Here is a 24,021-nt window from a genome sequence, read left to right on the forward strand (position 1 = left end):
GGGGGGGGGGGGGGGTTGAAATAGAAGACTTCTTATAGGTTTTACTTGAGGGTTTTATCATGATTTATCCAAGCATTTTGTGGGGTCAGAACCATGGGTCACTCTGTATCTCAGAATGCACCTGTGCCATTGCTGTTCAGAGATTTCGGACACAGTCATTCTGATCAGCGCTCTCAGGAGAATGTCTGCCTTTTTCAGTTCTGCCTTTCCATCTGCAAAACCTTTTTTGCCACACATTTTGCCCTTCCACAGCCTATCAAGTTCTGATTTGATTTTCAAGATTTCAGGCAATTTTATTTCATTTTTTTATTCAGATTTCATTTGTTTTCTTTATTTCCCCACATGAGTCATATTAAAACATTAAAATCATTTTTTTTACACCTTCCTACATTCACTTGCATTACTTTTAAAATGCATTCTATAATCAAATTATCACAGGCTCATGAAAATCTAATATGAAGTAATGCAAACCATATCAATATTTTTATTTTTTATTTATTCAATAAAAATAACAAAATATTTATTTATTTGTTTGTTTGTTTAAGACAATGTGCGGAGCATGCTTGATGTTATCAACACAGAATGTTATTAAGCAAAATACATCATTTAGAGTTGAAAAAAAAAATCTAAATATGCACCACAAATGAATTAATATTACAGACTAGCATGGTCTACAAGACATCTTAAAGGTTGACATCTAAAAAATTAATCGACATGAAAGATTGAACATAAACATGAACTATACATTGAAAGTGAAATGTGTGTTTAAGTGTTCATTTGAACAAGCAAAATGTTCCCATCGGAGAACAAATACTAGCTCAAAGGCATGAAACATACAAAACCTGTTTAACTTCCATAATGTGACATTTCTAATCAGAGCTTGATTGTGCCTTGATTTTATCTGTTGGAATTTAATACATATTCCTGATTGTATTGTGAATTAATAATTTATGCACATTATTACAAACAAGAAGTGTGTTTCTTCAAAATTCTGCACCAAACAACTTTTCTGCTAATGTAATTAAGCATTTCTAATATTATAAATATAATATTAACCATTAATATACTATATATTTCATGATAAATAGGTACCCATTTTGATTTCATGTTGACTTGAATGTATACTGAAATAATAAGCAACTTATCTTGAACTCAAATATCCCAAAATCATAAAGCGTGAATAATGCTTCCATTCCTGCTGTCTGTGTGTGTTTACAGGATTTCCTCGGCCAGATGTACTGTACTCTCGGAGAGGTGGTGGGCTCTCAGGGTAGTCGTATGGAAAGATCGCTTGTGTAAGTGCTGCATTTGAGATTCATGCATCTCTGAAACACTGTGTTGAAATATGATTTCAAATCTCACCTAACATGTTTTCATTTTGGGTTTATATTTGTTTATATGGGCAGCTGAGTTAAATTTGACTGTACTCAAAGAAGAACATCATTTTTCTGCATATATACTGTATTGTGTCATTTGGCTAAACTGGAAAAAAACGGCCAATCTAATTTGTGAGAAATATTTTTTTAGAACAGAGCCTCATTCTAGAATCAAATTAATTGATTAAATGTACAACTAAATTTTCTAAATGACAAAATGTGTGGTGCAGCAAACCAATTAAGCAATCTCTTTTAGGGGATCCTTAAAAATTTGTCGGAATTCAGACATGTATGTTATGAGAAGGGAGAGCTCTTACTATTAATTCAACTTGTAATATTAGTTGAAACTACTTTCATGTTCATTTAATCAGTCTTTGTGCATTGTGATGCCCTCAGAAAATGGAGATTTCAGGTTTAGTGAGCATAAAATAAGCTTTAGTGGAACTGACTGTGTTGAAATGGCTGAATAGTATCAAAATCAAAACACCATATTTCAAATTGTATTATAATTATTATGCTTTTTTTCATGGGCCGTTAAGTGAGTAAATTTGACTCAAAGTAATTTGTCACATAACAAGACATTTAAATTGAATTAGTGAAGGCAAATGCAATCTAAAATATACTTACCCTTAAATAAGTATATCAATTTTGCTATTTTAAAAGCTTGATGCTCATGTCTATTTGTCAATTGGCCATATAGAAAACATATATTTGGGCATCATATTTCCCTGTATATGATGTGTGTATGGATGTTGTATGTTTGTGTGTGTGCTGTTGGTGACACATTGGGCGGTAATATGGAATGATGAGTGTTATATAACCAGAACTGCCTGCACTCGTTCATTCACTCGGACGTTTATGAACATTCATTTAGTCATGTACTGCAGTAAATAAATACAGAGTTCTGACATGAAACTCTAGATGGCGCAGTCCTGACATCATTGTCACATGGCACAGCTGATTGGTTCTCTCCTGTATTAGTAGCCTGTGAGCTCGCTGCTCAACATTCAAATATATGACTAGTGCTTGCTGTAGCAGTTTATGCTTCAGAAACCCTCCACCTTCCCCAGCTCCACCTGTATAGATCTACTACGAGGTGATTCATGTATGCTATATGGGGGTTATTTCATGTATGTTATATTTGCAGCAGCAGTATTTTTTACATGCTCACAGTTGTGGATGTATCTCAGCAGCAGCAGCAGCTGCAGCATAGCATATCTATTAAGCCAAGATCAAATACATTAACATTGTCATGTACATTACCATGCCAATCCCTCAGAGAGTTGTCATGACAGAAATACATTTAGGCACTTCTGTGAAATCGATACACGGAATCGCTCATGGATATTTGCATTTACATTTAGTCATTTGGCAGACGCTTTTATCCAAAGCGACTTACAATTGGGGAATACAAAAAGTGATTCATCTTGAAGAGGCAATCAGACAGAGGAAGTGCTCATAACACCAAGTCTCAGTCATTGTTCAAATAAGTACAAGCTAGTATGGGAGGGAGAGAAAGATAGAGGGAAAGAGTTTTTTTTTTTTTGAGTTTAGGATGAAGTCAAGTACTGCCGAAAGAGATGAGATGAGTTGCTTGAAGATTGCCAGGGATCCAGCGTTCCGGATAGGGGTGGGAAGATTATTCCACCAGCCAGGAATGGTGAACGAGAATGTTCTGGAAAGTGATTTTGAGCCTCTCTGTGATGGTACCACAAGGCGTCGCTCACTAGCAGATCTCAGACTTCTGGAGGGGATGTAGGTTCGTAATAGTGAGTGGAAGTAGGAGGGTGCTAAGCCTGTGGTAGTTCTGTACGCAAGCATCAGTGTCTTGAACTTGATGCGAGCTGCCACTGGTAGCTAGTGCAAGCAGATTAAGAGAGGTGTAACATGCACTCTTTTGGGCTCGTTGAAGATCAGTCGTGCCACTGCATTCTGAATCATTTGTAGAGGTTTGATTGTGTTTGATGGCAGACCAGCCAGAAGAGCATTGCAGTAGTCCAGTCTAGAAACGACAAGGGCCTGGACAAGAAGTTGTGCAGCATGCTCTGTCAGAAAGGGCCTGATCTTTCTGATGTTGTGTAGTGCAAACCTGCAGGATCGAGCAGTCTTAGCAATGTGCTCTTTGAAGGTCAGCTGGTCATCAAAGATTACACCAAGATTTCTGACCGAAGTTGATGGGGTAATCATTGATGAGCCTAACTGAATTATGAAGTCATGCTGTAGAGTCGGAGTGGCAGGGAAGACAAGAAGTTCCGTCTTTGCCAGGTTGAGCTGTAGGTGATGTTCTTTCATCCATGCCGAGATGTCCGCCAGGCAGCCTGAGATCCGTGCAGCTACCGTTGGGTCATCTGGTTGAAAAGAGAGATAGAGCTGCGTGTCATCGGCGTAGAAGTGATAGGAGAAACCATGTGCATGTATGATGGGACCCAGCGATGTAGTGTATGTGGAGAAGAGGAGGGGTCCCAGAACCGATCCCTGAGGAACTCCAGTGACCAGTTGATGTCGTTTGGATACCTCCCCTCCCCAGGCCACCCTGAAAGATCTACCAGTGAGATAGGATTCAAACCAGCGAAGTGGAATCCCAGTGATGCCCAGTGATGAGAGGGTAGACAGGAGAATCTGATGATTGACAGTATCAAAAGCAGCAGAATCGGCCTTTGCAGTTTGCAGGGCTTCAGTGACTGAAAGTAGCGCAGTCTCTGTTGAATGGCCACTCCTGAAACCTGACTGTTTAGCATCCAGTTTGTTGTGCTGTGAAACAAAAAGTGAGAGCTGGTTGAAGACAACTCGTTCAAGTGTTTTCCCTATGAATGGAAGGAGAGAGACAGGTCTGTAGTTATCTAAAATAGAAGTGTTTAATGTAGGTTTTTTGATCAGTGGGGTTACCTGAGCCTGCTTGAATGCTGTGGGGAAGATGGAATTCATATGAATTCATTTCATTTTATAGCATGTGTCCATTTCTGACAGCCAAGCAGTTAAAGGGTTAGTTGCACTTCCTGCATAGGGTTAGTGCACTTCCTGCATAGGGTCAATATAGCTACTTAAAGTTGTGTAAAATAACTTCAAACAACAATTTAAAGGTGTGTTATTTTTGACCCACTTGAATTGCAACAATTATAATGTTTCAAACATTATATCGCTTAATTATTCATATTCAAATAATAAAGATTTTTGTCTCCATAGGTTGTGTCAATGTAATTTAAATTTAGAAATTTTCCAATGAATTTTGGAAATTTCCAAAGAAATTTTCTTAACTACTTCCAATGCATTCAATGTATTTGTATTAGCTTGTAGCATACAGCAACCCAGAAAATGTAGCCTATGCATAAATATGAGTGAAATTTGTAAACAAGCACATCATCTGGTAAGCATTTTGTGTGTGTACAATATAAAAAAATATTTTGCCTATTGTGAGTCCCCGTAAACTACATATGCGCGTGTGTGGAGATTGTATGAACACTTAGGTAAATATTTAACATAGTCCAGTTCCAGGAGGAACGAAGTTCAACCTTTTGATAGTTGTGCATTTACATTTTTCAGTGCTTATACAGGTGCATCTCAAGAAATTAGAATATCGTGAAAAAGTTATTTTTTTCTTGTAACTTATTTCATATATTTTAGATTGATTACATGTAAAGTAAAACATTTCAAAAGTTTTTTTTTTTTTTTTTTAATTTTGATGATTAGAGCTTACAGCTCATGAATGTCAAAAATCAGTATCTCAAAATATTAGAATATCTACATTTGAGTTTCAATAAATTACCATCCCTACAGTATAAATTCCGGGTATCTCTTGTTCTTTGAAACCACAATAATGGAGAAGACTGCTGACTTGGCAATGGTCCAGAAGACGATCATTGACACCCTCCACAAAGAGGGTAAGCCACAGAGGGTCGTTACTGAATGTTCACAGAGTGCTGTATCAAAGCATATTAAATGCAAAGTTGACTGGAAGGAAGAATTTGGGTTGGAAAAGGTTCACAAGCAACAGGGATGACCGCAAGCTTGAGAATACTGTCAAGCAAAGCTGATTCAAACACTTGGGACAGCTTCACAAGAAGTGGACTGAAGCTGGAGTCAGTGCATCAAGAGTCTCCACGCTCAGACGTCTTCAGGAAAAGGGCTACCAAGCCACTTCTGAACCAGAGACAACGTCAGAAGCATCTTACCTGGGCTGTGGAGAAAAAGAACTGGACTGTTGCTCAGTGGTCCAAAGTCTTCTTTTCAGATAAAAGTAAATTTTGCATTTCATTTGGAAATCAAGATCTGGAGTCTGGAGGAAGAGTGGAGAGGCTCAGAATCCAAGCTGCTTGAAGTCCAGTGTGAAGTTTCCGAAGCCAGTGATGATTTGGGGTGCTATGACGTCTGCAGGTGTTGCTCCATCAAGTCCAAAGTCAATGCAGCCGTCTACTAGGAGATTTTGGAGCACTTTATGCTTCCATCTGCTGACAAGCTTTATGGAGATGCTGATTTCCTTTTCCAGCAGGACTTTAGCACCTGCCCACAGTGCCAAAGCCACTTCCAAGTGCTTTGCTGACCATGATATTACTGTGCTTGACTGGCCAGCCAACATGCCTGACCTGAACCTCATATGGGATATTTTCAAGAGAAAGATGAGAAACAGTCTATCTAACAATACAGACGAGCTGAAGACTCAATAGTGCTTCAGCAGAGCCACAGGCTGATCGCTTCCAGCCCTGACCAAGTATTGAGTGCATAAATGAACATACTGTAAAGAACTTGAACTTTTCTGTTTTGCAAATCCTTTTTTTGATTGATTTTAGGAAATAATCTAATATTTTGAGATTTTTGACTTTCATGAGCTGTAAGCTCTAAAAAACTTTTGAAATTGGTTTCTTTACATGTAATGAATATTATATAAAATATATGAAAGTTTCACTTTTAGAAATAAGTTGAGAAAAAACTTTTTTTACAATATTCAAATTTTTGAGATGCACCTGTACAAGTTAACAAATTTAGACATATATAAAAGTGATATAATGTTATAATTTTGTTATGTTCCTGACAGGGAATGTCTTGATGCCACACATGTGATATCAGGTTAATTAAAAGAGTGCCTTGATTGAAGTTTGAACTGCTTTTAAATATGATTAGCTTAAGTAGCTTTGAGCGACACTGATATTCTCTCGCTCTCTCTTTATTTTTTTTATTCCTGCTAGACAGCTGAACATTTCAGGTTAATTTAGAAGTGTGCCTCAGAGCACATCTGTAGATCCAGAGCATATTAAAGACATGTCTTTAGTTAGCAGAGATCTGCTTCTCTAACCTCTATAACATAACCCACAGCTACTTAGTGGAATTGAAACAAGCACTCAAGGCAGCGCATAAGTAAGGCAGAAGTTTGTTCTCTCATCAAATCATCTTCAAAATCGTTCATCGTTCATCTTTGTCAGGCACTTGTGAAGGATGTTGAAGTGTTGGGTCCATACAATTTAAATTCAATTCCGGCTTGGTCTTCTTGAGTGTAGTCTTATATAAGAGCACAGCAAACACTCATGCATTCGCCTGTCTGCTTCTACAAACACTCATTTATTTATGCAGCACAGATACATGCATTCATAACTGTTGAAAGGGGACAATCACTTATTAATGTTCACTCATTCACACAGCACGGGCTGAACATATGCATTTGCTTAACACGGTCAGCATATTGACTAATTACTCTTTTAACAAGCACATTCCTCCAAAGCAGAGTTCTGTTGTTTAGTTCAATTAAAACTGGATCAGTCCTCCTGGAGTAGGGTAAGGTTAAGTGTCAAGGATGTCCTTTCTAGAATTGTTCTGTTGTGTGTTCATCAAGTGCTAGTTGTCAAGAACAATATTGTCTGGGCTTAACACACAATGTTCCTTCTGACTTTAGAGGGATTCCTGGGAAGAGCTGTGGAACTATTACTGTGAAAGCTGAGGAACTTGGAAATTGCAGAGTACGTCATCTGACTTTGAATTATCTTCTCATCTCTATTTTCTCTTCTCTCATAGTCTCATTTTACCTCTTCTTGTCTCTTTTTATCTCATCTGTTCTCCCCTCTCCTCTCCTCTCCTCTCCTCTCCTCTCCTCTCCTCTCCTCTCCTCTCCTCTCCTCTCCTCTCCTCTCCTCTCCTCTCCTCTCCATGTGTTTTGTCTCTTGATCTATTGTTTTTTCTTTTCTAATTTGTCTTCTCTCTTCTTGTCTCATTTATTCTCTTCACGTTTTGTGTTGTCTCATGTATAGTGTTCCTGTCTCATCTACTTTTTTTGTATCATCATGTTTAATTGTCTCATTTGTTTTGCATCTTCTTGTCTCATTTATTCTCTTCATGTCTTGTCTCCTGTTTTCTCTTCCTATCTTGTTTTTTCTCATCTAGTATTTTTTTCCTGTCCTCTTTTCTGGTCTCATTTGTCTCGTCTCCTCTAGTTTCATTTATTCTCTTCACTTCATGTCTTTTCTCATGTCTTGTTTCTTCTCATTTAATGTGTTTGTCTTGTTTTCTTTTTTTGTCTTTTCTAATTTATTCTCTTCACATCTACCATCGTCTCATGTCCTCTCTTCATGTCTCATTTCTTATCAAGTCTCTTTTCTTTGGTCCGTCTATTAGTGTCTCTTCTTTTTTCTTCTTCCTTGTCTCATCTCTCATTTAAACTAGTCTCTTCTTGTTTCATTTCTTGTCACTCTTTCTTATTTCTTCTTCTCTAGTTTATTCTCTTCTTGTCTCATTTCATCTTTTTGTGTGTGACATTCTCTTCTTGTCTTCTTATCTCTTCCGTTTTCCTCTTTTCTCTTCATATAATTTTACTAAACATCATCATACAATCTGTGCTTATGTGTTCTTTTAATCAGGAGTCAGTATTGATGCAGTTTTGTGGCAACAAACTGGACAAAAAAGATTTCTTCGGAAAGTCAGACCCTTTCCTGGTCTTTTACCGTAGCAATGAAGATGGAACGTAAGTTTTTATTTTTCTTCCTATTTTCCCATTGAACACAGTTCATACAATACAGACAATAGAATGAGAGATGCACAATTTCTTTTTCTTTAAATCAGTTCTTATATTTTGAATGTTACATTTCAACGTTTTAAGTAATATGATCATGTTTGAGATTGAAATCGGAAGTCTCATTTAATGTCTTGTCTTCTAGCCTGGTCTTGGTATTCTGACACTCTTTGGCTCTCAGTAAATGAAGCATGTGTGATGTGACCTATTTAAGACCCCTTTCACACTGACTGATTCTCACCTCCCATGTTGTGGTTTCTCCTCTTTAACGCATCCTGTTTCTCAGATTTACCATCTGTCATAAGACGGAAGTGGTGAAAAACACGCTGGACCCTGTATGGCAGGCCTTCAAGATCCCAGTCAGAGCACTGTGTAATGGGGACTATGACAGGTGGGTCAAATATTAGACCTCTTCAAAGACACTAAACAGGGTATTGACTTGGAGGGAGTAAGGAGTGTATTAGCATTCATTTTTAGTTTACTTTTAGTATAATTCGTTTTTGAAAGAAATTAAGAATTTGAAAATTTATTTAAGCAAAAATACACTAAAAACAGTAATTGTGAAATTTTATTACAATTTAAATTAGCTGTTTTCTATTTTAATATACTTACTTTATTCCTGTGTTGCAAAGCTGAATTTTCCGCATTGTTACTCCAGTCCTCAATGTCACTTGATCTTTCGGAAATCATTATAATATGCTGATTTCATTCCCAAATTAATAAGAACAGCATTTTTTTGTAATAACCTATACATATTTTTAAATACTGATTTCTCACCAATCTCTTAATTTGTTAGATCATTTGCTAAGTTGCACTAACTAAGATGATTAAAAAAACTAACAAATGATAAAAAAAAAAAAAACTTGCTGACCCCAAACTTTAGAGCAGCAGTGTATGTTTATGTGTCAACCCTGTTACAATTATATGACTTCATTTCAGATGAATGCAGCATCTTTTTAATTACGTTACTGTATTGTTTTTATGTTTGCCAGTTGGCAATTATCTTAAAATGTCAACCCTGTTACAAATATTTTTATTAAACGATTCATAATAGAAAAATAAAGTTTGTGCAAATAAGTGTTGTTACCTTGATTACAAAGCTTAAAATGTCTAATTTAATTGTAAACTTGTCAACCCTGTTTCCAATCTGAAAGCACACATACAAAATATATTAATTCAGCTTGAGATGGTGTAATTCATCAACACTTGAAGGCATTCTTTGTCTGATAGAAGGGGTAATTTAAAGGGGTCATCGGATGCCTATTTTCCACAAGTTGATATGATTCTATAGGGTCTTAATGAAAAGTCTATAACATACATTGGTTAAAATTTCTCAATGGTAGTGTAAGTGTCAGCTCTGTTCAGAGCGACCTGTTTCGTTGCATATCCCTTTAAATGCTAATGAGCTCTGCTCACTCCGCCCCTCTCTTCCATGGGGTGACGAGCCGTTCTCATGAGACTGTTGGTGGGGAGCATTCCCTTCAAAATTAAATGTAATCCACTGCGTCTTCAGCGGCTCAGATGTCGGAAGTAAATGTTGACTGCTATGCTCATTATTACATCAAGAACAAAACACCTCTTTCGCTTGTCTTTTCGAGACAATCATGTGTACACACACTGCCAACACGCATTTATGTTCAAACATGTAAAAGGGAATTTTGCATCTGATGACCCCTTCATAATCTTTATACATTTACTTAATCTTTAAAGAAATTGACTTAAATAACATCAAAATCGACTAACCTATATAATACTACATACTTTCAATGACTAAACTTTCTTTTCTTTTTTTGCAGAGCAATAAAAATCGAGGTGTATGACTGGGACAGAGATGGGGGGTAAGAAAGAAACAATCATTCTGTAATATTGAAGATAAGATGCATCAAGATAAGACATGAGACTGTGTGCGTGTGTGTGCGTGTGTGTGTGTTTTCAGTCATGACTACATCGGTGAGTTCAGCACCAGCTACAGGGAGCTCTCTAAAGGCCACTCTCAGTTTACTGTGTGGGAGGTGAGCCACTCTCATTTTCCTCATGTATTTTTCACACACGTCTGCCTAAAATATCGTAAATGTCTTTTAGAAATATCCTAGCTTTTAATGCAAATATTTACATTACTTCATGTCTGTGTAGTTGAGATCTGGGGAACAGGGCTGGCTGGGAAGTAACTAAAAGTATTGAAGCTGCTTATTATTTTATATGTAGCATTGGAAAATCTTATTTGTCAAACAGTTCAATGAAGCAAAAAAGGGTTTCCTTAATTAAGTAGCTCATATTCTCATATTTAGCTCATAGCTTATATTTAGGTAGCTCAATAGGTCATATTCAGTAACTCATTTGGGAACTGTGTCTGCGTTTACGGTCTTGTGTAAATTATGTTTCTGCCCTTTCTGTGACATTTTGTCCCCCATTGCTGTGAAATCTCATCTTTTGTATGACCTCCACATCACTGAAGCATTAATCAAACCCATAAGGGACAAGAACACTTATCAAACCCGGCCACGGCACAAGAACTTTAGATAACAGCCAGAGGTCTAGGAAATGCAGTCAAATGTTCATCTCCACCAAGAGCTTCTGATGATATACTTTTTTGACACAATAAATATCTTCTTCACTGTAGTTGAATTTCTTGCCACAAAATTCACACATTCTTAGTGTATTCACCATGTTCACCTATCGTGGCAAAATATAGTTGGAGCAAGAAAAGAAATAGAATGAAATGACAAACAAAATATAAAAAAATAAATAAAATAAACTGAGATTAAGCAACATCTCAGCAACATCCTGTGTCTTACATTGCTGTATTTCTGCAGGTGCTGAACCCCAAAAAAAAGAAAAAGAAGAAGAAATATCTAAACTCAGGAACCGTGAGTGAATTTTTAACTAGATCCTCCACTTTAATTAATGGAAAGAAGTTGCAAAGAACAACAACAAAAAAAAATATATATACATGTTTGTTCTAACAAACAAACATCCTTATTGGTAAGACTTCTTATAGATGGTCCTACATTGTATCTTCATAAGCAATGCACAATGCCTTCATAAGCTGTGCATATAAATATTCATATATTTTGATGTAGCTCATCATTGGTCTGCCCTGATGCCATGACTCTAGAGAGTTACATCATCACCCTGAGCATGAATATTGATATGACATTTATGATTAAAGTATGCATTGCTTATTGAAAGTGTGATGATGCCCTTTAGGACTCTACATAGGAAGTGTTACCAAACTTTCATGTTGACAGGTCACTCTGCTGTCCTGCTTCATTGATGTTGAGGTTACGTTCCTGGACTACATCAAAGGAGGGTCAGTATTTGTATGTGTGTGCACTTTTACAATCCTTCTGAACAATGATATCGATAAATGTAATTATAACATAATTGCATACCATAGTTTTATACCAGATGAAAGCTATAAATACAATAACAACTAATAATGAAAATTTGTATTTATTCCTAATTAAAATGTATATATATGTGTGTGTGTGTGTGTGTGTATAATAGTATGCAATGACATCTCTACTACTAGCATAATCCTTGTTCCCCTATGGAGGGAACAGAGACATTGAGGGGTTGCCTTTGGAAGCCCAAAACCTCTGATTAAGACTTCTGGGTATATAAGTAGCCCGTGTGCGGTTGTGAATGCTATGCATCTAATGATGGAGAACAGCAGTCCAGTGTTCACCACTCAAGGTAAATTAAAAACTGGACCTGAACAACATCCATTACCACCTCATAGAACCAAAAGGCACTGAACGCAAGCTCTACACCCTACCAGAGGTATGCAGAACTGTAGATGAAACTGGTGCCATGTGTAGATTATAAAATCTGGTGGTACTGGGTGTAGCCCAGCCTGCAGCTCTAAATACGTCTAATAATGAGGCACTTTTCACTAAGGCCAAAGAGGCAGTGCCGCACCTGGTTGAGTGCGCCCTCACTCCCAATACCTCAGACTCGATATGCCTGACAAAGAACTGTTCGGATTGCCTTAAACTCTTTGTACAATCAAGATATATGTGAATAAGTATGCACTGGGCACAACAAAGACAAGGTTGGGTCTCCCTCATCCGGAGGGAGTGTTTGCCGGGTTACCATTTGATCCCTGAACAGGGTAGTGGGAACCTTCAGCACATAGCCGGGCCAGGGTCTAAGAACTATGTGGGAGTCTGCCGGCCCGAACTCCAGGCACATTTCATTAACAGAGATGGCTGGTTGATCCCTCACCTTCTTGACAGAGGTAAGCACAGTCAGGAAGGCCATCTTTATAGAAAGGGCACTAAGCTCAACTGACTGTAGAGGCTCAAACAGATCTCCTTGCAGTGCCTATAAGACAAACGAGAGATCCCAAGAAGGGATGAGATTCGCACTTGGAGTATTTAATCTCCTTGCACTTCTGATTAATCTAAAAATGATATTGTGCTTTCCTACTGATTTGCCCTCCACGATGTCATCATTTGCTTCTGTTACAGCTACAGACGCTTTATAGGTGGATAGATACAGGAGCCTGTCCAGGCCCTCTTGGAGGAAAGAAAGCACTGATCTAATACCACATTTCCTTAGATCATTGCTAAAGCATAAAGCAACGAAGAGGTAACACTTCAGGGAGTATATCTGCCTAGTAGAGAGGGCTGTAATCTAAGTTGTTGTGTCTGTCATCGCTGGTGATAGCAAACATTTCTAACTATGCTGTCTGTCCAAGGGCTAAATATATGATGGCACACAGGCATGATGGGAACTTGTTTTGACCTGTGGCACCATGCCCATCTTGTGATTCAATCATGAAGCCAGTGCTGAAGCGGTCTCATATACTTCAACCCAACTGACGTTACAGCGACTGAAGATGCCCAATGCCCCAGGAGCTTTTGGAAATATTTGAGAGGAACCACTGTCTTGTCTTTGAACTTATACAAGCAGTTCACCACTGACTGTTGATGTGCCGTCATGGTGACTGAGTCCAACTCCACAATGAGAACAGAGATGCTCTGCACAGGGGAGAGTATACTCTTCTCCACGTTAACCCTCTCGCAATTGGGCTAGGTGCTCCAAGACCATGCCCCTGTGTGCACATAACAACTCTCATGAGTCAGCTAATATTAGCTAGTCTTCAAGGATGCAAATGCCGTCTTCCCTCAGTGGGACAAGGGCAGCCTCTGCGACTTTCCAGAAGACATGAGGAGACAGGGACAACCTGAAAGGGAGGACCTTGTAATGATATACCTGTCTGAGAAGCCAGCATGATGGACCAACCAAATGTCCAGACTCCTTCTCTCGGTTTCCCATCTCAGGACTGCCTCTAAGCCTTTAGTGGGTTCTTATTAGCCTGTGGATGAGCTGGTAGTGTCTCCTTCCCATGAGAAAGCCATTGTGCACCTGGGTTTTGGCAGGGCCTGTGCAGCCTACGCAGGGGACCACCCTCAGCGACAAGCAGACAGGGGCTGCTGCTTCAGGGGTGGACCTTGACCCATTCCGAGACGTAATGTTTTTAATAACCTCCATCTGCTTTTTCACTGCCTAGAACTGCTAAGCAAATTTCTCAACAATGTTGTTGATGCAGCATTGTAACCCTTTGTCACAAGAGAAGAAGTAAACGTACATCCCCTGGATGGGAGTCAGACAGGTAGGCTATGTGTCATGCTCAGACACCAAGAACCAATTATCAAGCCTCAAGCACTCAAGGCAGGTTGGTGTATTCCACTCAAGCCCAATGCTCTTGGCCACCTGGGCAAGTATGACTGCCATTTCTGCATTGGCCTCAGACTGAGCTGCCCAAAGACAAGAGGTCAGCCGAGTCACCAGCATCAGATTGCTCAAGCCCATTCTCTGATGCTCTGAATGAGAAATTGAGCTCACAGTGCTCTAAAACTCAAATGGAAGATACGTGTGAGGGGAGGAATGGGAGGTCCATGGAGATTCACCTTGCTGAAAATCTCCAAGCTCACACTCAGAGAACACTGTCAATGCCTTGTACCTGAGACTGAAGTGACTCTCAGTCTTTTGAGAAAGAATGAGAGCTGTGAGTACAATGTGGCCATGGTCATGTTCTCACAAGCAGAACAAGCACCATCCACGAAAGCTGTTTCAGTATGAGTCCGACTCAAATGCTGAGGACAGCGATTGTGACCATCTGGGGGAGACATAAAACAGACCCAGTAGGACGCAAATAGAATGCATATTGCCATATACACAATCCTCCATGTCTGCTCTTTTTTCTCTTACAGAGGAAATTAGCTCTCATAGACTGCCGTTGAAACACCCAGTGGATCTCTCTACACTTATCTGTATTTCGAGGTGTGGGGATTCTGCTGATTGTGTTGTAGAATTCAGCAGTGAGAGGAGACTGCTGCTTTCAAAAGGCACTGCATCAGCTGCAAAGAACAAATCTTATTAAGTGAAACATTTAGGCCCCTTATATACCCGGATGTCCAATGCAAATTTCACTTGCCAATTTCATTGGCCTTTTCTGAATGTCAGAGCTGTTCGGGCTCCCAAAAGTGACCCCTAGTTTCAGAACCTATGACACAACATTGAAAGTGACCAACAGAAAGGAAACTAGACATTCTCTACATTTTATGAAGAATACACGAGTGGTGCTTACTGTGGCACTAGGCAGTTTTCTGGGTGGTTGCTAAGTTTCTAAGGTGTCTCTAGGCAGTTTTCTGTTGTTGCTAGGTTATTGCTATGTGGTTGCATAGCAGTTGCTAGGGTGTTTTGGGTGGACACTAGGACATTGCTATGTGGTTGCTAGGCAGTTGTTGGGGTGGCGGTCTAGGTGGCTGCTACGGTGTTCTCAGTAATAAATGTTTTAAACACTAGTAGGCTATGCTGTCACGTTACTTTAGTGAAAGAATTTATATTACTGTAAAACCATGACATCTAGTTATCATGCTGGAAATAGATGCATCATTTTGGAAACTCCAGAATTCAGTATCTCACATATTTTGGCAACTGTGATGTCATCCGGGTTTTCCATGCATATGAACATACTTGAGCTCATCTATTGAGACTGGAAACACATTGCTGTGCTTCACCATCCATGAATAATTCCCTCTTCCTTCCCCTCTCCTCCTCTCCACATCACACACACATATTCACAGACAGCGCACTGCATTATGATGCCGTAATAAACTGAGCTATAAATAGGGCACTCTATTCTGAGAGACACAGAGACCCCAGGCACATGACCTGGCCTTCAAACAGTCCAGCAAACACTGGAAATATACAAAGAATAATTGTAAGGATCTGCAAAATTACTATTTGGCACATTCTTACAGACAGTTAGCAAATCTCTCTAAATATATGCATTCTGTTGAACATACAGAAAAACCAGGAAGCTGCAGAGAGAATATTAGATAAACGCATAGCTGCTCTGAGAGAATAACTTCTTCATTCTGCCCACAGATTAAATTGAGCTGAGACACACAGTTTCACACAGTCAGCTCACTGGGGATTTGAATGAGCTTTATTATACTTTAATAAACATAATATATTTTATGTTCATAAGCTGTCTCACATGTGCTTACATCATTGTTTTTGCTCTATTCACTTGCAGCACTCAAATTAATTTCACAGTGGCCATTGATTTTACTGCATCAAACGGTGAGCTTGCATCACTGAAACACTGCTCTTCAAAAGAAAAAAGCATCATTTACATGTTATGATAATGGCGTATTTTATGTGTTCATGTAAATTTACTAATAGTTATTTATTGAAACTAACCAAGGTGTAAAAGGTACTGAGAAATTGTACTTAAGGTACACATACCATGTAAAAAAATTGTACTCAATTAATTCTGCAATTATTTATTAATAATCATTGATTATTTCCCCATATCAGGATTGAACTACTCAGTTAAAAAGAGCCAATTTAAGGGTTTTGCTGTAAGCATGTGGTCAAAATATTCTTTTAAAGATAATGCATAGACTAATCATTATTTTTAAAGAGGGAAACTGTACAGCATACATGGGTTTAACAAAGACATCAAATGATGAAATAATGTCGTTATAACTATAATGTAGTTCATCATGGGTACGTTTTACTTTTGTTACACAAATTAAACAGTTTCATTAGAATTGTTATCTATACAGCATGAAAATATGAAGAAATATTTCCATTCATATTTAAATGCTTTTTTGATTCATGCATTAATTTCTGTTTTATTTATGGCAGGCAACCCTTCCCAGCCTACCTCTCTACACTACATGAGCCCGTATCATCTGAATGCGTATGCACTGGCCCTCAGAGCCGTGGGGGAGATTATTCAGGACTATGACAGTGATAAGCTGTTTCCTGCACTGGGGTTTGGTGCAAAACTGCCACCCGATGGCCGCGTGTCTCACGAATTCCCCCTGGTGAGGACACTTCTTTTAAAATTTTACTCTTAATTAACTAAAAGTAGGTGCTTGGTTTTTATATTCAAACAATTTGTTCTCAAACAGCATGTTTTTGTTTGAGGATCTTATGTGTTTTTCTTGGGGGGGTGGGTTAATCAGTGAGAGTGTAACATTGACAATCTTACACTGATTAAGTCATTTCAGGATGGAATACGCTACATGATTTTTGCCCTGTCAACATATCAAGTCCAGTCTGCAGATTTATCTACACCCAATAAGCTTTCTTGGTCAACATTCATATAGTCTTGTTCAGTCTTTGCAAGTTTTCCTGCAGCACCCTTTTAGAGTTACTTTGAAATCCACCACCTCCCCCAGCACCACATGTCTAGATTTGCTACAGAGGATCTTATTTATGCTTTTTTAGTGCAGCAGCAGCATGCATAGCAAATCTAGGGCTAGTTTTACTAAACAGGTCAAATTAGCGCGAGAGCGCAATTCCAAAACAGTTCAAATGGGAGGGGAAATTTCTGCGGGTGATTTAACTCGCAAATTAAAGAACACAGACACAACATCTCATTTACACGACTAACACAATATACACTAACATAGCGCAAATTAGCGTAGTCGCAAATAAAGAATAAAGAAGCCACAAAAGAAGAAAAAGGGTTGCATGAAGTTTTGATAGACCTGGTATCGCGTTACTCCTAGGGTTCAAAGTCGTCTTTTATTTCCTGAATCAAATAAAAAATTACATGGCTTGGCAAACTATATGTTTGGATAATGTGTTTTTCTGGCATTCAAAATAAATGAATACGTATGGAAAAAAAAACCTGTCTCTTCTACCACGCGCTCTCTGATCTCTGCGGTGCCTCCTCCTAGTAATATTTAGTCCAAAATAGATTAAGACATGCTTTATTTGGGCGTTAAATAATGGCGCAAATGGCAGTAATTTGACGAACGCAAACGTTAGTAAATCTCGTTGCGTGATTCTTTTGAATGCTCTCCTCCCATAAATTTTGCATCTGAAAGGGAAAATCCTACAAATGCATATTCAATAAGGTCAGGTGCAAAAATAACTGTGTCCACGCCTTTTCAGGGCTAATTCGTCACTGTGCATCTTTAGTAAAAACATGATAGTACTATTTTAACGGCAAAAGATGGTTTGCGCTGGCGCAAGCTGTTAGTAAAACTGGCCCCTAGTCTGCCAAGACAAAATACATTAACATTGTCTAAACTAGCCTGTGAGTTGTCATGAATGAAATACCGTAAATGGTATTCTTATATTGGGGTAAGGATAACGATTTGAGAAAAACCCAATCGAAATGATCCATTACCCCAGCTATTCTTTTTATGTAAATCAGTGCTTTATCAACTTATTTAGTGTATTCCACTATTTGTATTTACCACTTTTGGAAACAGAATAAGTAAACTTTGGATTTTTGCACTGCTACATTTTATGTTGCATTGCAAAGGCAATGCAAGAGGAATTAATGATGCTATGTGACAATGGCATTATAATGAGCCAATTTTAATCATTATCAGTGTTTTGTTGCACATATAAATACACTTTGTCTGTTGTTTGAGGGTCCCCGAACATTTCAATTGTCTCATTTACCTAATAAACCCAATTGACCATTTGCAAAAACCCGCCTTCCTTAGTTACTTTTGCTATGTCCGACACTACACACCACATTCTTACGCAATAAAAAATATATTGTGGAGCAATACAGAGCATGTTATTTCTGGTGTGAGTCTTAGCTTTCAAATTTTGTCTTTGTTTAAGAAATTCAAGTATTCAATAAATGCTGTTTTGTGGTTCTTTAATGTTTCATGACAGATTGCTGTATTGCCTCAGTGAAAGCGGCACACATGAATCAATTCGAAAATACATGAAATAAACATGAATGAATATCATAACGTATTTTATTTCAACCGCAGAAAGATGTCAATGCACACAATTTTTCAAGTTTACCGAAGTCAACCTACTCTCCTGTCTGATTTGTGTGTCAGGCAAGATGGCGAATTCGGCGTTATGATCGCCTGTCAATCAAGCTCTTTGCGAACGGCCAGTTGAATCAAGTGTTTTGTCTAATGCAGAGATTCATATTCAGTCCTGGTCCCTCAGGGAGATATACTGAAAAAACTGTGGACTATGGTTTCTAACGTTGGTATGCTGGTGTCCTAGTATCCTAGTCTCTGCCAGACCCCAACCATAGACTGTACACGTCTGCCTGGGATACCTGGTATGGCTGTACTCCTCCACCTCTAGCTCTTTCAGATGCACTTCTGAAACTGTCCTCCAGCCGGACTCTTAGAGCCTACACTTATGGTCTAAGTTCAGCCTTTTTCCCCTGTGTTGACGCATTTCATATTGGCTAGAATATATCAACTGTGCTTTCCTTTTATTCAAAAGGCAGTTAGCCCTGGCCATTTAGGAAAAGCTCAGTAAAACTACTTTAAATTCCAGCCTCTTCCTTTGTAATTAAGGAAGGAGATTGTACATTTTGAATGTGTACATCTATTAAAAGTCCATTTGATTAACTTTTAGCAGTGCATTAGCATATAAATGACCCAAAAGCCAACAAACATGGACTAAATGCCAAAAAGCTCCCGTTTTGATTTCACACAACTACAACTACACCACTGGTAACCAAATAAGGGCTCTGCAGGGTGACTAACTGATAAATATGGATGAGACCGTTCATAAAAGGAGACTGAAAAAGATTGATAGACATTAGCAAATGGAGATTACCCACAGCTGTCTCACATTTCTAAAGAGGACAGAAATTATTTTCTTTATTTTTTCTCTTTTTTTCCTCTTCCACACCCACGAAACCGTCACACAGAATCTATCACATAATCCCATATACAGTGAGACACAGATCCTTCTTATTGGACCAAACAGATGCACTGCCTGCGGCTGCAGCTGCCCACACACAGCTAAAATACACACACACACACACACACACACTTCTCCTCAGGGCTGAACGCGGGAGACTCCATATGCACTCAGCAGAGCATTAAAGCTTTACTTGAGTGAATAGCGCTCTTTAAATGCATCTCTTACTGCACAAAGCTTCTGGGATGTGAGCTCAGATGGCCAGATCAAACTTTTGATGGCTGATTCTTGTTGTTGTCATTTTGCTGTGACAATGATTGATCACTGTAAACATTTACGATTATACTATCTACACTATCTACTATTTAGTAGCAGTATAGATTGCTACTTACTATTATGTACAACCCGAATTCTGGAAATGTTGGGACGGTTTTTTAAATTTGAATAAAATGAAAACTAAAAGAATTTGAAATCGCATGAGCCAATATTGTATTCACTAGAATATAGAGAACATAAAAAATGTTCAAACTGTGACATTTTAAAATTGTATGCACAAAATGAGCTAATTTCAAATTGAATGCCTGCTACAGGTCTCAAAATAGTTGGGACGGGGGGCATGTTTACCATGGTGTAGCATCTCCTCTTCTTTTCAAAACAGTTTGAAGACGTCTGGTCATCGAGGTTATGAGTGTCTGGAGTTTTGGTGTTGGAATTTGGTCCCATTCTTGCCTAATATAGGTTTCCAGCTGCTGAAGAGTTCGTGGTCATCCTTGACATATTTTTCATTTAATGATGCACCAAATGTTCTCTATAGGTGAAAGATCTGGACCTTTGTTTTGTTGTAATAGCTGTAGCATGTGAGTAGTTCTATCCTATACGATGTGTCCAAATGATGATTTATGACCCATGTCAGCGTTGATTGACAGGTTATCGTATGTCAGATGTGTACATGGGTAGATTTTATGCCCTGATTTATAGCTATGTGACCCTCTCTGTCACCCTGACTGTCACGTCACAGGGTCCTGTCACCCCTGACTGACATGACAGTAGGGTGTGCAAATCAAAGATCAAAACAGATGTTAGATTTGACTTTTGATGGATTTATGAGTGGATTTATGATGTTTTTATCTCTCACCTGTGCCATGGGGTTTTTATGGTGTTCCTTCCTGAGCTGTAGCTAGCTTCCAGCGGTTCAGGTGTTGGGTTCTTCCTGATTGTGGAAAAATAGTGGGGGGCAAAGGGGTGCGTATTAACACCTTAAGAGGATCAATGTTGTTTTTGATCTGATTGGTATATGTTAATGTCTAGTCATCAATTTGTTCCTACTGGCCAGTTTACATCCACCTCTGAAAAAAGGTGCTATGTCCGGGCATGGTTTTCTTTATCATCTCTATGTGTGTATGCTAACACCTCTGTAGGATCAGAACAACCTACTCTGTAGGTTGAATAGATAAACTTATGAGAAGCAGTCTTAAGTTAAAATTTATTCAAACCACCAACTTCTCAGACCACCCACCCTATTCATTTCCTTCTAACAGTGAAGGTGTCTAACTGACAATGGATATCCTCTATGTGCTTGTGTTAATGGCTTTACAACATCCACCTCATATAGATGTGCACAGAATCATGCTTTAGTTCAGTTCAGTTCAATTTATTTATAAAGCACAATAAAACAACAATGGTTGACCATTGTGCTGAATAATATAGTTTAAAAGAAATCAAAGGACATTAAAGGATATGACAAGACAAACAAATAAGCATTTTAAACAAGCCCTGCTTTAGACAAATAATCAACACTTTGGCTGATTATTTGGTCTCTCTCTCTCTCTCTCTCTCTCTCTCTCTCTCTCTCTTTCTCTCTCTCACACACACACACACACACACACACACACACGCAATGGTTTTTATACTGTACAAATTGTATTTTCCGTCACCCTACACCGACCTTACACATAAACCTAACCCTTACTGAAAACTTTGTGCATTTTCAGAAAACTACATTCTGTACACACACACACACACACACACACAAATCTGTGCATTTTCAGAAAACTACATTCTGTGTACACACACACACACACACACAAATCTGAGTATGCTAAATTTTAAATATGAGCAAAATTGTATATGTTGTGTTTACTTTTTTGTTGTTATTTCAGAAATGTTTTCATTTTAATTTAGCCTGTAGATATACACTCACCTAAAGGATTATTAGGAACACCTGTTCAATTTCTCATTAATGCAATTATCTAATCAACCAATCACATGGCAGTTGCTTCAATGCATTTAGGGGTGTGGTCCTGGTCAAGACAATCTCCTGAACTCCAAACTGAATGTCAGAATGGGAAAGAAAGGTGATTTAAGCAATTTTGAGCGTGGCATGGTTGTTGGTGCCAGACGGGCCGGTCTGAGTATTTCACAATCTGCTCAGTTACTGGGATTTTCACGCGCAACCATTTCTAGGGTTTACAAAGAATGGTGTGAAAAGGGAAAAACATCCAGTATGCGGCAGTCCTGTGGGCGAAAATGCCTTGTTGATGCTAGAGGTCAGAGGAGAATGGGCCGACTGATTCAAGCTGATAGAAGAGCAACTTTGACTGAAATAACCACTCGTTACAACCGAGGTATGCAGCAAAGCATTTGTGAAGCCACAACACGCACAACCTTGAGGCGGATGGGCTACAACAGCAGAAGACCCCACCGGGTACCACTCATCTCCACTACAAATACGAAAAAGAGGCTACAATTTGCACGAGCTCACCAAAATTGGACGGTTGAAGACTGGAAAAATGTTGCCTGGTCTGATGAGTCTCGATTTCTGTTGAGACATTCAGATGGTAGAGTCATAATTTGGCGTAAACAGAATGAGAACATGGATCCATCATGCCTTGTTACCACTGTGCAGGCTGGTGGTGGTGGTGTAATGGTGTGGGGGATGTTTTCTTGGCACACTTTAGGCCCCTTAGTGCCAATTGGGCATCGTTTAAATGCCACGGCCTACCTGAGCATTGTTTCTGACCATGTCCATCCCTTTATGACCACCATGTACCCATCTTCTGATGGCTACTTCCAGCAGGATAATGCACCATGTCACAAAGCTCGAATCATTTCAAATTGGTTTCTTGAACATGACAATGAGTTCACTGTACTAAAATGGCCCCCACAGTCACCAGATCTCAACCCAATAGAGCATCTTTGGGATGTGGTGGAACGGGAGCTTCGTGCCCTGGATGTGCATCCCACAAATCTTCATCAACTGGGCCAACATTTCTAAAGAATGCTTTCAGCACCTTGTTGAATCAATGCCACGTAGAATTAAGGCAGTTCTGAAGGCGAAAGGGGGTCAAACACAGTATTAGTATGGTGTTCCTAATAATCCTTTAGGTGAGTGTATGTGTACTGCAAAAGAACAAATATACATTTCACTTAAAACTTAAAATAAATACACCTACAGTTTTAAACATGTTTAAGAAGTTTTAAACACATTGTGTGTCACTAAAGCAAATCATGCTGTCTATTGTCTTTAAATCAAACTTTAGTTTTATTCTTTAATTTCTTTAAAATAGCCTGATGCTAATGCACCCAAGTGCTTTTCTCACATGGGTAGAAAACTCTTTGGACGAGATTTGTGTGTGTGTGTGTGGCTCAGGTATACCCTACGTTATGGGGGATAAAGATGGCAATATCCAAAATCCTTGTCCTTGTGGGGACATTTATTAATTTTTTTGTCCCCATGAGGAAACAAGCTTATAAATTATACAGAATGTAGTTTTCTGAAAATCTTAAAATGCACAAAGTTTTCAGTAAGGGGTAGGTTTATGTGTAAGGTCGGTGTAGGGTGATGGAAAAATACAGTTTGTATAGTATAAAAACCATTATGTGAGAGAGAGAGAGAGAGAGCCCAAATAATCAGCCAAAGTGTTGATTATTTGTCTAAAGCAGGGCTTATTTAAAATGCTTATTTGTTTGTCTTGTTTTAACAAAAGTCTACATATTAGGCATAAATTTACCATCAATGTTTCTAAGGTGTTAGTGAGGGAACATCCTCAGACATGACACCATTCTTTATCCACACCTAAGAAAGGTAGACATCCAGACAGCATTCCTTATTCAGAGGTGGATGTAGACTGGCCGGTAGGAACAAATTGATGACTAGGCATTAACATATAACATACAGATCAAACAACATTGATCCTGTTAAGGTGTCAATACGCACCCCTTTGCTCAGCCATTTTTCCACAGTGAGGAAGAACTCCAGTCTAGACATTAACATATACCAATCAGATCAAAAACAACATTGATCCTCTTAAGGTGTTAATACGCACCCCTTTGCCCCCCACTATTTTTCCACAATCAGGAAGAACCCAACACCTGAACCGCTGGAAGCTAGCTACAGCTCAGGAAGGAACACCATAAAAACCCCATGGCACAGGTGAGAGATAAAAACATCATAAATCCACTCATAAATCCATCAAAAGTCAA

At 38.7% G+C, this 24,021-nt stretch overlaps 2 protein-coding genes across 2 annotated transcripts in view; both read left to right on the forward strand.

Annotated features, from left to right (window-relative positions):
- The window catches only part of cpne8 (copine VIII), a gene marked incomplete at both ends in the record, with an annotated part of 58,746 nt that overhangs the window by 18,087 nt on the left and 16,638 nt on the right, over nt 1-24,021 (forward strand). The window contains 10 exons of the mRNA XM_079413960.1: nt 1,219-1,295; nt 7,258-7,321; nt 8,216-8,319; nt 8,654-8,758; nt 10,164-10,205; nt 10,304-10,379; nt 11,181-11,234; nt 11,616-11,677; nt 15,920-15,966; nt 16,537-16,718. Of these exons, the coding sequence (XP_079270086.1) occupies nt 1,219-1,295; nt 7,258-7,321; nt 8,216-8,319; nt 8,654-8,758; nt 10,164-10,205; nt 10,304-10,379; nt 11,181-11,234; nt 11,616-11,677; nt 15,920-15,966; nt 16,537-16,718 (813 nt within the window). The remainder of the gene's footprint in view (nt 1-1,218; nt 1,296-7,257; nt 7,322-8,215; nt 8,320-8,653; nt 8,759-10,163; nt 10,206-10,303; nt 10,380-11,180; nt 11,235-11,615; nt 11,678-15,919; nt 15,967-16,536; nt 16,719-24,021) is intronic.
- The window catches only part of LOC306868005 (histone H3.2-like), a gene marked incomplete at its 3' end in the record, with an annotated part of 468,278 nt that continues 465,628 nt past the window's right edge, over nt 21,372-24,021 (forward strand). Inside the window, exon 1 of the mRNA XM_079413973.1 lies at nt 21,372-21,450. The remainder of the gene's footprint in view (nt 21,451-24,021) is intronic.

The sequence above is a fragment of the Barbus barbus genome (genome assembly GCF_936440315.1).
Source record: "Barbus barbus genome assembly, chromosome: 50".
Lineage (NCBI taxonomy): Eukaryota > Metazoa > Chordata > Actinopteri > Cypriniformes > Cyprinidae > Barbus > Barbus barbus.